The following is a 13,506-nucleotide window of genomic DNA, read 5'->3' on the forward strand; positions in this document are numbered from 1 at the left end:
TATATAGAACACCAAGAACACCAATAACAGCAGATTACATGGTCTTCTGAAGCACACATAGAACTTTCTCTAAGACACGCCACATGTTAGCCCTTAAGACACAACGTGAAAATGGAACAACAAACTAAAACTTACAGCATGGAGATAGAGCAGTGGTTAGAGTGTCGACATGTGTAGGGTTTAAGTATACAGCTTAGCCTCTGGATCTTCAGTTTTGTTACCAGATGATTGGAATTACAGTTACTACCACACGAAGTCCTGTGGAGATCTAGGAGATTGAAGCACGTGGCACCATGCTTAACCCCTAAGGTCTCAACAAGTGGTAGTTCTTGTGTACAATGGTAATTTAGAGGGGTTTCCCAATGTGGCTTAGAAGACCCCAGCTTTTGTCCATTTTTATCCTACTGCCAAGATTAGTCAGTTGGTGTCTCTATTTCATATTGCTAAATCACTACTTAGTAATCTTTAAACCCAATAAGATACGATTTTATCCCTTGAAAGAGAATATATGGGACTCCCCCTGTTAAGCCTAGATTTACATTAAAATTGGGATAATATGCCCTCTGGGATTCTGAAACTCTGTGACTCATCAGTTCCTCAGACTTTAGTTTTGAAAGGGATTTTCCTGCCCACAGTCTGAACAAAGCTGCTTCAACAGGAGGTTGGTCCTGATTCTTTTGAGGTGTTAGACTTCATGGTCAATGCTGACTGCTAGAAGATTAGCAATATATAAGTGGTAGTGTGGGTAACAGTGGGGGAAAGCATGCTGTCTATATAAGCCTACATCTTGTCCTGTATGTTTTGGCATCACTGCTTTGAGTCCTTTTGTTGGTCTCCTTTTTCCTCCACTGAAGTGTAAACTTCATGAATGCCAGGGATTTGCATGTACTTTGTCCGTGGATTTATCACAAGTCACAGAGCGGTGCCTGGCATATCACTAGTACTCAAATATTTGGGGACTTGTATTGAACATGGTTTCATGTTATCTGGTTCTCCTCACCAAAGCCTCCAAAACAGATTATTAGGTGAAGCTTGTCCTGGTGGGGTCATGGAGTTATCCAAACTGAAGATGGAAACTCAAATAGTTGTAAGAAAGCTTTAAGATCACAGAGCTCTTTGGACTCAGAATAAGAAAGACCATGATGGGAATGCAAGCTGGTGCAGCCACTCTGGAAAACAGTATGGAGGTTCCTCAAAAAACTGAAAATAGAACTACCCTACGACCCAGCAATTGCACTACTAGGCATTTATCTACAGGATCCAGGTGTGCTGTTTCAAAGGGACACATGCACCCCCATGTTTATAGCAGCACTATCAACAATAGCCAAAGTATGGAAAGAGCCCAAATGTCCATCGATGGATGAATGGATAAAGAAGATGTGGTGTGTGTGTGTGTGTGTGTATATATGTATATATATATATATATATATATATATATATATATATATACATACACACACACACATATACACACACACACATACACACACACACACATACACACACAACACACACACTGGAGTATTACTCGGCAATCAAAAAGAGTGAAATCTTGCCATTTGCAATTATGTGGATGGAACTGGAGGGTGTCATGCTAAGTGAAATTAGTCAGAGAAAGACAAAAATCATATGACTTCACTCATATGAGGACGTTAAGAGACAAAACAGATGAACATAAGGGAAGGGAAACAAAAATAATATAAAAACAGGGAGGGGGACAAAACAGAAGAGACTCATAAATATGGAGAACAAACTAAGGGTTGCTGGAGGGGTTGTGGGAGGGGGGATGGGCTAAATGGGTAAGGGGCATTAAGGAATCTACTCCTGAAATCATTGTTTCACTATATGCTAACTAATTTGGATGTAAATTTAAAAAAATAAAATTTAAAAAATAGATTAAAAAAATAAAAAAATAAATCTTTTGAAAAATTAAAAAAAAAAAAAAAAAAAGAAAGACCATGATTACCAGATCCTCAGAACCCATACAACCACCTGACAGAACAGAAAGAACACTGGACTATCAGGAGTAATGGTTCAAGTCCCAGATGTGCCACTAACTCATCACCATGTGGCTTGAGACGTATCCATTTTCTCACCATGCCCATACTGACCTGGTACTTCTTTCATGCTCAGTTCTTGATCATTCTTCATTGTAGAATTTTCTGGCATTTCAGCCAGTGAATACCCTGCAACGGAGAGTAGATGAAATAATAGTCTCTAACAAAGTCAGCAATTTCCAAGACTAGGGATGAGATTTCCCATTACTAAATACTGAGGGGAACCAAGACAAGTCTCAGATCTCAGTTTATTCCATGACTAACTGGTATCAGAGACAATGGAGTCAGATCCTCAAGTGCCACCAGCACAGCAAAGCAACAGAGACTTGTTACAAAGACAGCTCTGATTTTGAATTTGTAAATTCCAGTCCCAGTTTTGCTGTAAGGCCTTGGGTAATTAACATAACAAGGCAGTTTATGGTGGCTATCAAGAATTTATCTTCAAGAGTCATCCTGAACACCTCTCTTGAACTTCAAACTAGTTAGTTAACTACTCACTAGGGACCTGTGAATTATCCAAATAGAGGTGTCCAGCTCATCATTTCTAACATTGTTTACTCCTTCTCCTGTCTACTTGCTGCAAAACAACTCTTCCAATGTTTCTTGGGATGAGGTAATGGAACCCCATGCACCCAGTCTCATGCCAGAAACATGGGTGTCATCCATGATAGCATATTCTCTCTCTGCATTTAGTCCTACAAAACTGTTTTGTCTGCTCTTGAAACATCTTCAATTGAATTTCTACTTTCTCTAATGGCCACTGCCACCCTGGCCCAAGACACCTTTATTTCTCCCAGGGGATGCCAGAATGGCCTCTTAACTGGTCTCCCCACACCTATTCATTTATTCTGTCTGGACCACAAAACACTTCAGCAACAATGATGAAATGTCAATTGGATTATTTTTACCCCATCCCCTTTCAAACGAATGGCTTATTCTTTGCTATTAAAATTATTTTCAAGATGCTGTGTTGTCCAACTTGTAGTCCACTTCCCCATATTTATCTCTTGTCTTGTTCCCTCAAGTTCTTCATGCTCTAGCCAAGCTCTTTGTTAAAGGCTTCATGATGCTCCTGTCTTCTGCTCATCATGTGCTATGTGCTTCTCTAATTATGCCCAGTTGGCTTGGCTAGCTTCTTTTCTTCATATTTGTTTCAGCCTGAACTTCACTTCTTCTAGGAAGTGATTCTGTCCTTCACTTTCCTCTGGTCTGGAATAGGAACCTCTCCTTTTTCTACACCATTAAAAAAAATCACCCGTTTATTCCTCTTCCTTGCTGCACTGGAAACTATGAATTCTCATGGGTCACATGCCAGAGATTTAAAGATATGTTAAATAATGAGTCCTGTCTTTGTCACCTGTAAGCTCATGAACTGGGTCATGTTGTAGAACTTGGTAGAAACTCTATTTTATTTTATTTTTTATATAGAGAGGGAGGGAGCCAAAACATAAGAGACTCTTAAAAACTGAGAACAAACTGAGGGTGGTTGGGGGGTAGGAGGGAGGAGAGGGTGGGTGATGGGTATTGAGGAGGGCACCTGTTGGGATGAGCACTTAGTGTTGTATGGAAACCAATTTGACAATAAATTATATTTATTTAATATGAAATTTATTGTCAAATTGGTTTCCATATAACACCCAGTGCTCAACAGGTGCCCTCCTCAGTGTCCATCAACAAGTTTCCCCTCTCCTCCACCCCCCATCAACCCTCAGTTTGTTCTCAGTATTTAAGAGAATCTAATGGTTTGCCTCCCTCCCTCTCTGTAACTTTTTCCCCCTTTACCTCCGCCATGGTCTTCTGTTAAGTTTCTCAGGATCCACCTATGAGTGCAAACATATTGTATCTATCTTTCTCTGACTGACTTATTTCACTTAGCATAATACCCTCCAGTTCCATCCAAGTTGCTACAAATGGCCAGGATTTCATTCTTCCTCATTGCCAAGAAATATTCCATGGTATATATAAACCACATCTTCTTCATCCATTAGTCATAGAACCTCTATTTTAGCTTCTTCAATGGGGAACCTATTTCATGGAGTGGGTTTGAGACTCAATGACAGGGCAGTTTCAACATAGTGCCTCATCTAGAGTACTGACTCAGTAAACATCACCCGTCATTTTAATTTTAGAGCCCTAATTTCCTGTGAATCAATTAGGGCTTTTTTTTTTTTTGTTTTCCACAGAGGGCTTTTTTGAAGCTCTGAAAGGATAGCTTCTCTTAAAGTCCTTTGAACTTCAGATAGATGCAGAGTTACATCTAGGCATTTAGGGCCAATCTGACTGCTCACCCTTGGGACTCTTTTCTAGGTTTTCTGTCCACAGTTGAAGAAGAGAATTCCTCTTGATAAAGGAGGGCTATTATTTTTTTCTACCTTTCTCCTAAATACCCTAAGATAGTCACACAATATGATCTGAATACATTGCTATAATATGGACACCAAGAGTCTGACAAGATCAATCCTTAGAGTTCCTTAAGCCTTAGTCCTTCAGCTTGGGGCAAGAAATATGGGATAAACCCACTGTACATCCACCATAGTGTTCTCAATAAGTGAATGAAGCTTTGTTGATCCCTTTCTATACGTTGTGCTGTTGAAACTTTGCAACAGCACATGTAAGCATTAGTGTTCCAAGATGTGGAATCCAAGGGTCAGAGTAAAAGCGGATTTGCTCAAAGTCGCACAGAACAAGTAGAAGGTCCAGAGCTCAAGCTTAGCATTTAGGACTCTAAATCCTATATACTAACTTCAACCAAATTCTGTCCAGGTAGAGTGTCTATCTACTCAATTCTTCTCTTCCACTGTTTCACAGGGGAGAGACTACTCTAATTTCCAGCCAGGTAGGATGACCATTGAGTGACTTCTCACAGTTCAGACTCACGCTGTGGAGATGGACCCAATTAGACATCAAGGATACTTTCCCCATTCCCATGGGGGCTTGATGTCATTTCCTTTCTCTCCTACCCCCGGATTTGCCCCAAGTCTTACTCACTTTTCATTTCTTTCCTTGCCTTCTCAGAGAGTATGGACAGGTTCATCTTTTCAAAGATGTGAATAGATATTTTCCAGGCAAGAGATTCTCTATAATGCTCATGCAACAGGGAGGCTAGATGTTCCACACTGGCACTGTTTACTTCAACCCACGGAAAAGAGCACATTGCCAGTTCTGAAGCATTTTCCATGAGCAATTCCTTAAATGTCTGAAATTCTTCCTTTCCTAGCTGCTTGAAACACCACTGCAGTCCATAGTTGGAAAAGGAGGGTAGTTTGGCTTCCTGCATCTTAGTGCAAGGCTGAGAGCTCAGGTTTTGATGGAAAAGTGGATTCTTTGGTAATATGGAGCAAATGACACCTGTGGAAGAGTAGTAAGATTCAAAAAAGGATCTTGCATCAAATTCTCAAGTTCATACAACCAACCTCAGTTAACTCACTAGAAACAACATTCTCTGTTCCTTTTGTGAAACACACAGAAAAGCCCCATTCATGGGTAACAATTCTTTATAGACTTAACATTACTTGACTTCATATCTGTTTATCTCATTACAAGAATATAAGCTCTGGGATGTTTTGCTGCCCTTATCCCTAGTTCCCAAAACACCACCCAGTATAGGGTCAGATTCAAAACACTTAATACATAAACACTAATTTGAAAGGATATGTGCATCGTATGTTTATTGCAGCATTACCAACAATAACCAAATTATGGAAGCAACTCAACTGTCCATCAATAGATGAATGAGTAAAGAAGGTGTGTGTATATGCACACACACACACACACACACACACACACACACACACACTTGGATATTATTCAGCCATGACAAAGGACGAAATCTTGAGATACGCAACACCATGGATGGAGCTAGAGAGTATTATGCTAAATGAAATATGTCAGACTGAGAAAAACAAATAACATGATTTCAGTTGTATGTGGAATTTAAGAAACAAAAAACAAATGAGCAATTGAAAAGGAAAAAAAGAGAAAGAGGCAAACCAAGAAACAGACTCTTAAGGATATTAAGAGAACACACTGATGGCTACAAGAGAGGAGATGGGTGGGGGTGATGGGCAAACAGGTGATGGGTATTAAGGAGGGCACTTATGTGATAAGCACTAGGTGTTGTATGAAATTGTTGAATCACTATATGATACACCGGAAACTAGTATTACACTTATATTAACTATACTGGAATAATTAAAATCAACAATAAAAAAACCCAAAACACTTATCAGTGATGCTCTTGGCTAATGTAGCTATACTCATGAAAACTGGCAAATAAGTTACCACCACTTACTGAAAATTAGTCACACTTTTTATTACTATTATTATGTTTATTTTTGAGAGAGAGAGACAGAGAGAGAGAGAGACAGAGAGAGAGAGAGACAGAGAGAGAGAGAGAGAGAGAGACAGAGAGACAGAGAGAGACAGCATGAGCAGGGGAGGGGCAGAGAGAGAGGGAGACACAGAATCTGAAGCAGGTTCCAGGCTCTGAGCTGTCAGCACAGAGTCCAATACGGGGCTCGAACCCACCACGATCTCATGGTTTGAAATCATGATGAAATCAGACCCTCAACTGAGCCACCCAGGCTCCCCTATTATTATTTTTTAAAGTAGGCTCTACATCCAATGTGGGGCTTGAACTCGTGGCCCTGAGATCAAGAGTTGCACGCTCTACCAACTGAGCCAGGCAGGTGCCCCAGTCACACAGTTTTTAGAGCAGTTGATTCCTTCTGTGTCTGTTAACATAATACGAAGTTACATAAACATAGTAAAGAGTTGTGGTATAAAAATAAATGGGTAAACATTTGAAAATCTTATTTGACAAGGATATTCTATCTAGAAAATATAACGATAAAAAGATAAACAACCTGATTAAAAATGGGCAAATGATCTGAATAGACATTTCTCCAAAGAAGATCTACAATTGGCAAATAAGCACATGACAAGATGCTCAACCTCCTTGGGCATCAGAACAGATTCTACACCCCTGGCCCCCTCCATCAGCTTGTTCTGTACATGGATGTCCATGACCTGTACCATCCATTTCTTCTCAGAATCGTCTAGGCTGATCGGTGGTGACAAACATTTTGTACTTGTTAGGAATGCTCCAGGAAGAATTCTTAAATCTAGGAAATCTCCTCTTCCATTATTATATGGCCTCTATAAACAGGGACAACCGATACCAGTTGGGCATTTTGGGGCTGTTCTGGTCTTGCCCAGCCATTGGTTTGTGGTGGAAAATAAAGCAATCAAAGGGATATCACGTAATAAAAAACTTTAAGGGCTCAAGTAGACGGCAACTTGATTTTTTCCCCATGAGCCATAGTAGAGTGGAGGTTAGCTGTGCTGGATATTCCTATACTTGCTGTGCTTCTAGATCTGATTTGTAGACACCCAGTGAGGTCCTCTCGAGCTCCTTCCTGGTACTGGAAGCATGTCACCAAGGTGTAACCAGATTGTAAGGTACATGTCTGGTCAAACTCGGAGTTTTGTTGTTGCTGCCTAGGCAGACGGGGCATCTACTCTCTGTGCCCTTAACTTACACACTGGATTCTGGTAGTTTCTCTCTGCTGCTCCCCTGCCATTCTCTACGTGCAGTTTTAAGGAGGGGGTGGTGACTAAGATTACTTCAATTTACAATGAGAGAGCTGGAGGATAAAGAAACTGAAGATTATAAAATACAGTTAAAACCTTGGATTGCGAGGAACTTGTTCTGTGAGTGTTCCACAAGATGAGCAAGCATTTCTTTTTTTTTTTTATTTTTTTTAACATTTATTTATTTTTGAGACAGAGAGCATGAACAGAGGAGGGTCAGAGAAAGAGGGAGACACAGAATCTGAAACAGGCTCCAGGCTCTGAGCTGTCAGCACAGAGCCTGACGCAGGGCTTGAACCCACGGACCGTGAGATCATGACCTGAGCCGAAGTCGGAAGCTTAACCGACTGAGCCACCCCGTCGCCCCAGAGCAACCACTTCTAATAAATTTTAACTTAACAAGCAATGTCTTGCAGTATGAGTAGTATGTGATGCTGAAGGTCACATGGTCACAACTGAGCCAGTGCTTCTTGAAATTCACCTTGATATACAAGTGCTTTGGATTACAGGCATATTTCTGGGATGAATTAAGCTCACAAACCAAGGTTTTACTGTACATGGAAGGAAACATGGAAGGAAGGGCTCTGGGCTGGTGAAAGAGGGGGACACAGATGCCACTGTGACAAAATGGTAGTTTTCCTAAGCTAGAGTATTTCAAACACTGCTTTCAGAGATGAAGCGGTCTACATGGGCACAAGTTTTCCCCCTAGGATATAGGACACAGGGGATCACAAATGTCTGGTTTATGAGAATTACATCTTAAAACAGTTCAGAGATGGTAGTCAGACCATTATCATAGACTGACCAGCTGCCTGGAGAAGCAAGTAGAGTGGTTGGGACAGAGTCCTAATGGGCCACAAAACTGAAAACAATCAGCCCTTTGCAGAAAGTCCACTGACTTCTGCTCTTAAAAAAAAAAAAAAGCTTCAACATTGGGGTGCCTGGGTGACTCAGTTGGTTAAGCATCTGACTCTTGGTTTTGGCTCCATTCATGATCTCACAGTTTGTGGGCTCTGCGCCAACAGTGCAGAGCCTGCTTGGGATTCTCTCTTTCTCCCTCTCTCTCTGCCCCTCCCCAACTTGCTCTTTCTCTTTCAAAATAAATAAACCTAAAAAAATTTAAAACTAAAATTTCCTATTTTTCCCCCTCCAACATAAAACAACCTGGATACGTGGAGATGGAAAACAAAACACCCCTCTCCCCCTGCCCCAATCTCCCAACTATTCGGTTAAGTGGTGACTAAATGAATATGGGAAGCTCATTTAAAGGAGAATAAATTTCAGATGGCCACACCTGCACACGGGTATAGACATGATTTGAATTGAACGTTTGCCTTATCGTGCAATCAAAGGAACAAGTAGAGGAGAACTGTGGCTGTAAAAAGTCACAAAAGTCTCAGTGGTCTCAGGAAGGTTATTTTTAGGATGGGATGCTTGACAAAGTTTATATGCTCAGAGGGAAGAGTAAGTAAAAGTAGAAGCAGGAAACAAAACAAATGAGTACTTACTCTTTTCTAAATCCCTTCTTATGGAATTTACAGCAACTCATTAATACTTTCCATCAGTAATGTGGATACACAAAGAGTGTTACTGTCTTCACTTTACAGAGTGTTTTAGGAAAAAGCATTTTAACGCACATCGGATTATAATGCTCCACCTCTTCCAACACATCCCAGGAGGGAGCTGATAATCAAACCCAACAGAGTAGGAGGAAAGCACAGGTGGAGGGACTGGCCTGGGGAAGGCAGATGGACCCCTTCCCCTGGAAAGCTGAAGAGGGATTGGGGAGAAGGTAAGGACATTATTCCCACAAAGGGCATAGTTGTAGGTTGGAAAGATGTAGAGTAAGACTGGTGGTTAATATTATTTTCTGGAAATAAATGACTAGCCAAAGCTTCCCCTTTGTCTTTATCCTTTATTCTATCTATGTCTTGCAATAGCTTTCTGCACCGGGTCTGGAATGATCCCATAGAAGTGGTCAAGATCACAGGGCTTGAGATCTATCACATGCAGTTTTGAATGTTGATTCAGCCCTTGCTACTCCAGGCAAAGCCATTTATTCCTCTGTGACTCACTTTCCCCATGTGACAACACCCTCAGGACTGTATAGCGCTTCAATAACTGTAACCCTTCCCTGTGTGGTTAACATATAATTAGCACCTTAGTTATAATTAACATATAATTAACACAGTGACAACCCTGAGCTCCCACAAGACCTGGTCCAGACATCAGCTGATCTTGAACTTAGAGTCACAGCACCCCCCACTCTGTCCTCTATTTTAGACCCAGAGACTGGGAAGGATTAAAGGAACATACTGAAGGAACCCAAACAAACGTGAAAAATATTCTTTTATCAAATGGGGAAATGGGACGCCTCATTCTTTCAAAGCATATCTTTGGTTCTTGGGCTCTGGCTAGTCTAAATGGAGAGCGTGGGCACACAGAGCCAAGCTCAAGGAATAAGTCCTAACCAGTGCCAGAGAAAGAAAGGAGATGAAAGCTAGGAACAAGAGAAAATACTCACCAACTCGCCTCCAAAATCAGAGCCTGCTCCCCAGCCAATGGGCAACCACACAGTGAGGGTCTTTGGGGAATCCTGGGTCAGTGACGTTGTTGCTTTCCATTGGTTGTCCTGGGCTCTGAATGGCCAGCTACAGGGTAGATGTGGAGCAGCTGTCTTCTGCACCTGTCCTTGCACTATTGAAGATGCTGCCTCATCCTTAGCACACCTGTGCTCAGCCCTCACCTGGTTGTCCCAAGGCAATGTTCTTATTTTACACAACCTGCATTTACTGACCAGTGCCTAATGCCACTGCTGTTGTCTGTTCAGTTGACTTTCTCCATAAACTCTTTTTTAAATGTTTATTTATTTATTTTGAGAGAGAGAGAGAGAGTAAGGGAAAGATGGGGTGAGAAAGAGAGAGAATCCCAGACTCCATGATGTCAGCGTAGAGCCCAATGTGGGGCTCGAATTCACAAACTATGAGATCATGACCTGAGCCAAAGTCAGACACTCAACTAACTGAGCCACCTAGGCGCCCCTCTCCATAAAACTCTTACCTGGATTCCCTGTGAACTCATCGTAAGCATTCCTGTTTGTTATCAAAAGAACAGTCTCCGAAATTCTCCCCTTCTGAAGTGTCCATCTTGGGCAATAGAAGAACTAGCCATTTTGTGCCTTGAGTCTCCACGTTAATCATTGTCTCCTGGAATTCCCCCATCCTTCCCCCTGCCCTCCTCACTTTACTGAAATATAACTGACAACACTACATAAGTTCAAGCTACACAATGTATTGCTTTGACACACTGATTCACTGAAAAGTGATTGCCAGCAATGCTAACAGATACCTCCTATTCCAGTAGTTCCCAAACTTCACCCCAGGTTAGAATCATCTGGGAGAATTTTAAAACCCCTGATGCCCAAGCCACACCCTACTCCAATTAAGTCTGGATGTCTGGGGCTGGCAGCCAGGCAACAGTGCTTTTATTAAAGATTCCCAGGTAAGACCCTGTGCCACAAAGACTGGGGACATTGTCACACTTTCAAGCCTGGCTATTTTCAAGGCACATTCCCCTACTGCTTTAGCAAAGGGGTGTCTCCTGGGCCCTTGTGGGGAACCTGTCAGTGGGTGGATTCTCTGGCTTTCTGTTGCCCCCAGGCAAGGCAGTTCAGGGCAGCCCCACCTCATTCACTGTGGATCCTAGTGGTGGTACATTATGATCATCTCCAGCTGTTAAATTCTGGGCTCTGTAAAACAAATCAAAGCAAATGAAATTTGCAAATGACATATTGGATAAAGGGTTAGTATCCAAAATCTATAAAGAACTTATCAAACTCAACACCCCAAAAACAAATAATCCAGTGAAGAAATGGGCAAAATACATGAACAGACATTTTTCCAAAGAAGACATCCAGATGGTTAACAGACACGTGCAAAGATGCTCAACATCACTCATCATCAGGGAAATACAAATCAAAACCACAATGAGATGTTACCTCACACCTGTCAGAATGGCTAACATTAACAACTCAGGAAACAACAGATGTTGGCAATGATGTGGAGAAAGGAGAACCCTTTTTTACTGCTGGTGGGAATACAAACTGGGGCAGCCACTCTGGAAAACAGTATGGAGGTTCCTCAAAAAACTACAAATAGAACTACTCTATGACCCAGCAATTGCACTACTAAGTATTTATCCAAAGGTTACAAAAACACTAATTCAAAGGGGCACATGGACCCCAGTGTTTATAGCAGTGCTATCAACAATAGCCAAACTATGGAAAGAGCCCAAATGTCCATCGACTGATGAATGAATAAAGAAGATGTGGTACATGTATACAATGGAATATTACTCGTCGATGAAAAAGAATGAAATCTTGCCATTTGCAACAATGTGGTTGGAACTGGAAGGTATTATGCTAAGCGAAATTAGAGAAAGACAAGTATCATATGATTTCACTCATCTATGGAATTTAAGAAACACAACAGATCAACATAAGGGAAAAAAAAATAAGATAAAAACAGAGAGGGAGGCAAACCATAAGAGACTCTTAAATACAGAGAACAACCTGAGGGTTGCTGTAGGGGAGGTGGATGGGGGGGATGGGCTAAATGGGTGATGGGCACTAAGGAGGGTACTTGTTGGGGTGAACACTGGGTGTTATAAGTATGTGATGAATCAGTGTGTTCTACTCCTGAAGCCAATATTATACTATATGTTAACCAACTTGAATTTAAATAAATAAAATTTTAAAACCAAAGAAAAAAGCAAATTTTAAGTGGAAGATTGGATTACCTTTATTTTTCTCTATGCTTTAAGGATGGGGTGGAAGTGGGGTTGAGGATTCCAACTGCTCTGACTTTTGTAATGAAACACTTATGGAGACCAGAGAACCAATGCAGATAATACCTGATCATTACTTTGTATAGAAAAACATGAGTTTTTCTTTTTTTTAAAAAAAATTTTTTTAAGGTTTATTTATTTTTTTGAGACAGAGAGAGACAGAGCATGAACGGGGGAGGGTCAGAGAGTGAGGGAGACACAGAATCCGAAACGGGCTCCAGGCTCCGAGCTGTCAGCACAGAGCCTGACGCGGGGCTCGAACTCACCGTGAGATCATGCCCCGAGCCAAAGTCGGACGCTCAACCGACTGAGCCACCCAGGTGCCCCAAAACATGAGTTTTTCAAAAGAAAATATCGTATGGCTGTCTCTATATCTTTGAGTTCCAAATGCTGTCCTAACTCCTTCATTCATGTACGACATGATTTAGACCTGGAAAGTTCAGTCTGCCCTGTGATGTATAGTCCCTTCCTGTGAGGTTGGAGGGGAGGTCATCTGCATATTACTAGAGTTTCTCAAAGTTCTGTGGACCACGAGGAGACAGCATGTAGGGAACCACTCTCTAGAGCAAGGATCTAGTTCAGCCTGCTATGTGTCCAAGAAACATTTGCCTTAATTTGTTTTATTGTATTAATACACTAAAATCATTTTTAGAAGTTACGTTTTTAAAAAGTTTATTAATTTTTGAGAGAACGAGAGAGAGAGAGAAAGAATCCCAAGCAGGCTCCACACCCAGCACGGGGCTTGAACTCACAACTGTGAGATCATGACCTGAGCTGAAACCAAGAGTTGGATGCTCTTTGTTTTATTGTATTAATACACTAAAATCATTTTTAGAAGTTACGTTTTTAAAAAGTTTATTAATTTTTGAGAGAACGAGAGAGAGAGAGAAAGAATCCCAAGCAGGCTCCACACCCAGCACGGGGCTTGAACTCACAACTGTGAGATCATGACCTGAGCTGAAACCAAGAGTTGGATGCTCAGTGCCCCTGAGGTTTCTTCCATTGATCTACT

General features: G+C 41.3%; 1 protein-coding gene across 1 annotated transcript in view; it reads right to left on the reverse strand.

The window, feature by feature from the left end:
* NLRP5 (NLR family pyrin domain containing 5) overlaps positions 1-13,506 on the reverse strand; it is a 42,319-nt gene that overhangs the window by 27,896 nt on the left and 917 nt on the right. The window contains exons 2-3 of the mRNA XM_043600965.1: positions 5,046-5,405; positions 2,108-2,186 (exon numbers count right to left, since the gene is read on the reverse strand). Coding sequence (XP_043456900.1) covers positions 2,108-2,186; positions 5,046-5,405 — 439 coding nt within the window. The remainder of the gene's footprint in view (positions 1-2,107; positions 2,187-5,045; positions 5,406-13,506) is intronic.

The sequence above is a fragment of the Prionailurus bengalensis genome, chromosome E2 (genome assembly GCF_016509475.1).
Source record: "Prionailurus bengalensis isolate Pbe53 chromosome E2, Fcat_Pben_1.1_paternal_pri, whole genome shotgun sequence".
NCBI lineage: Eukaryota > Metazoa > Chordata > Mammalia > Carnivora > Felidae > Prionailurus > Prionailurus bengalensis.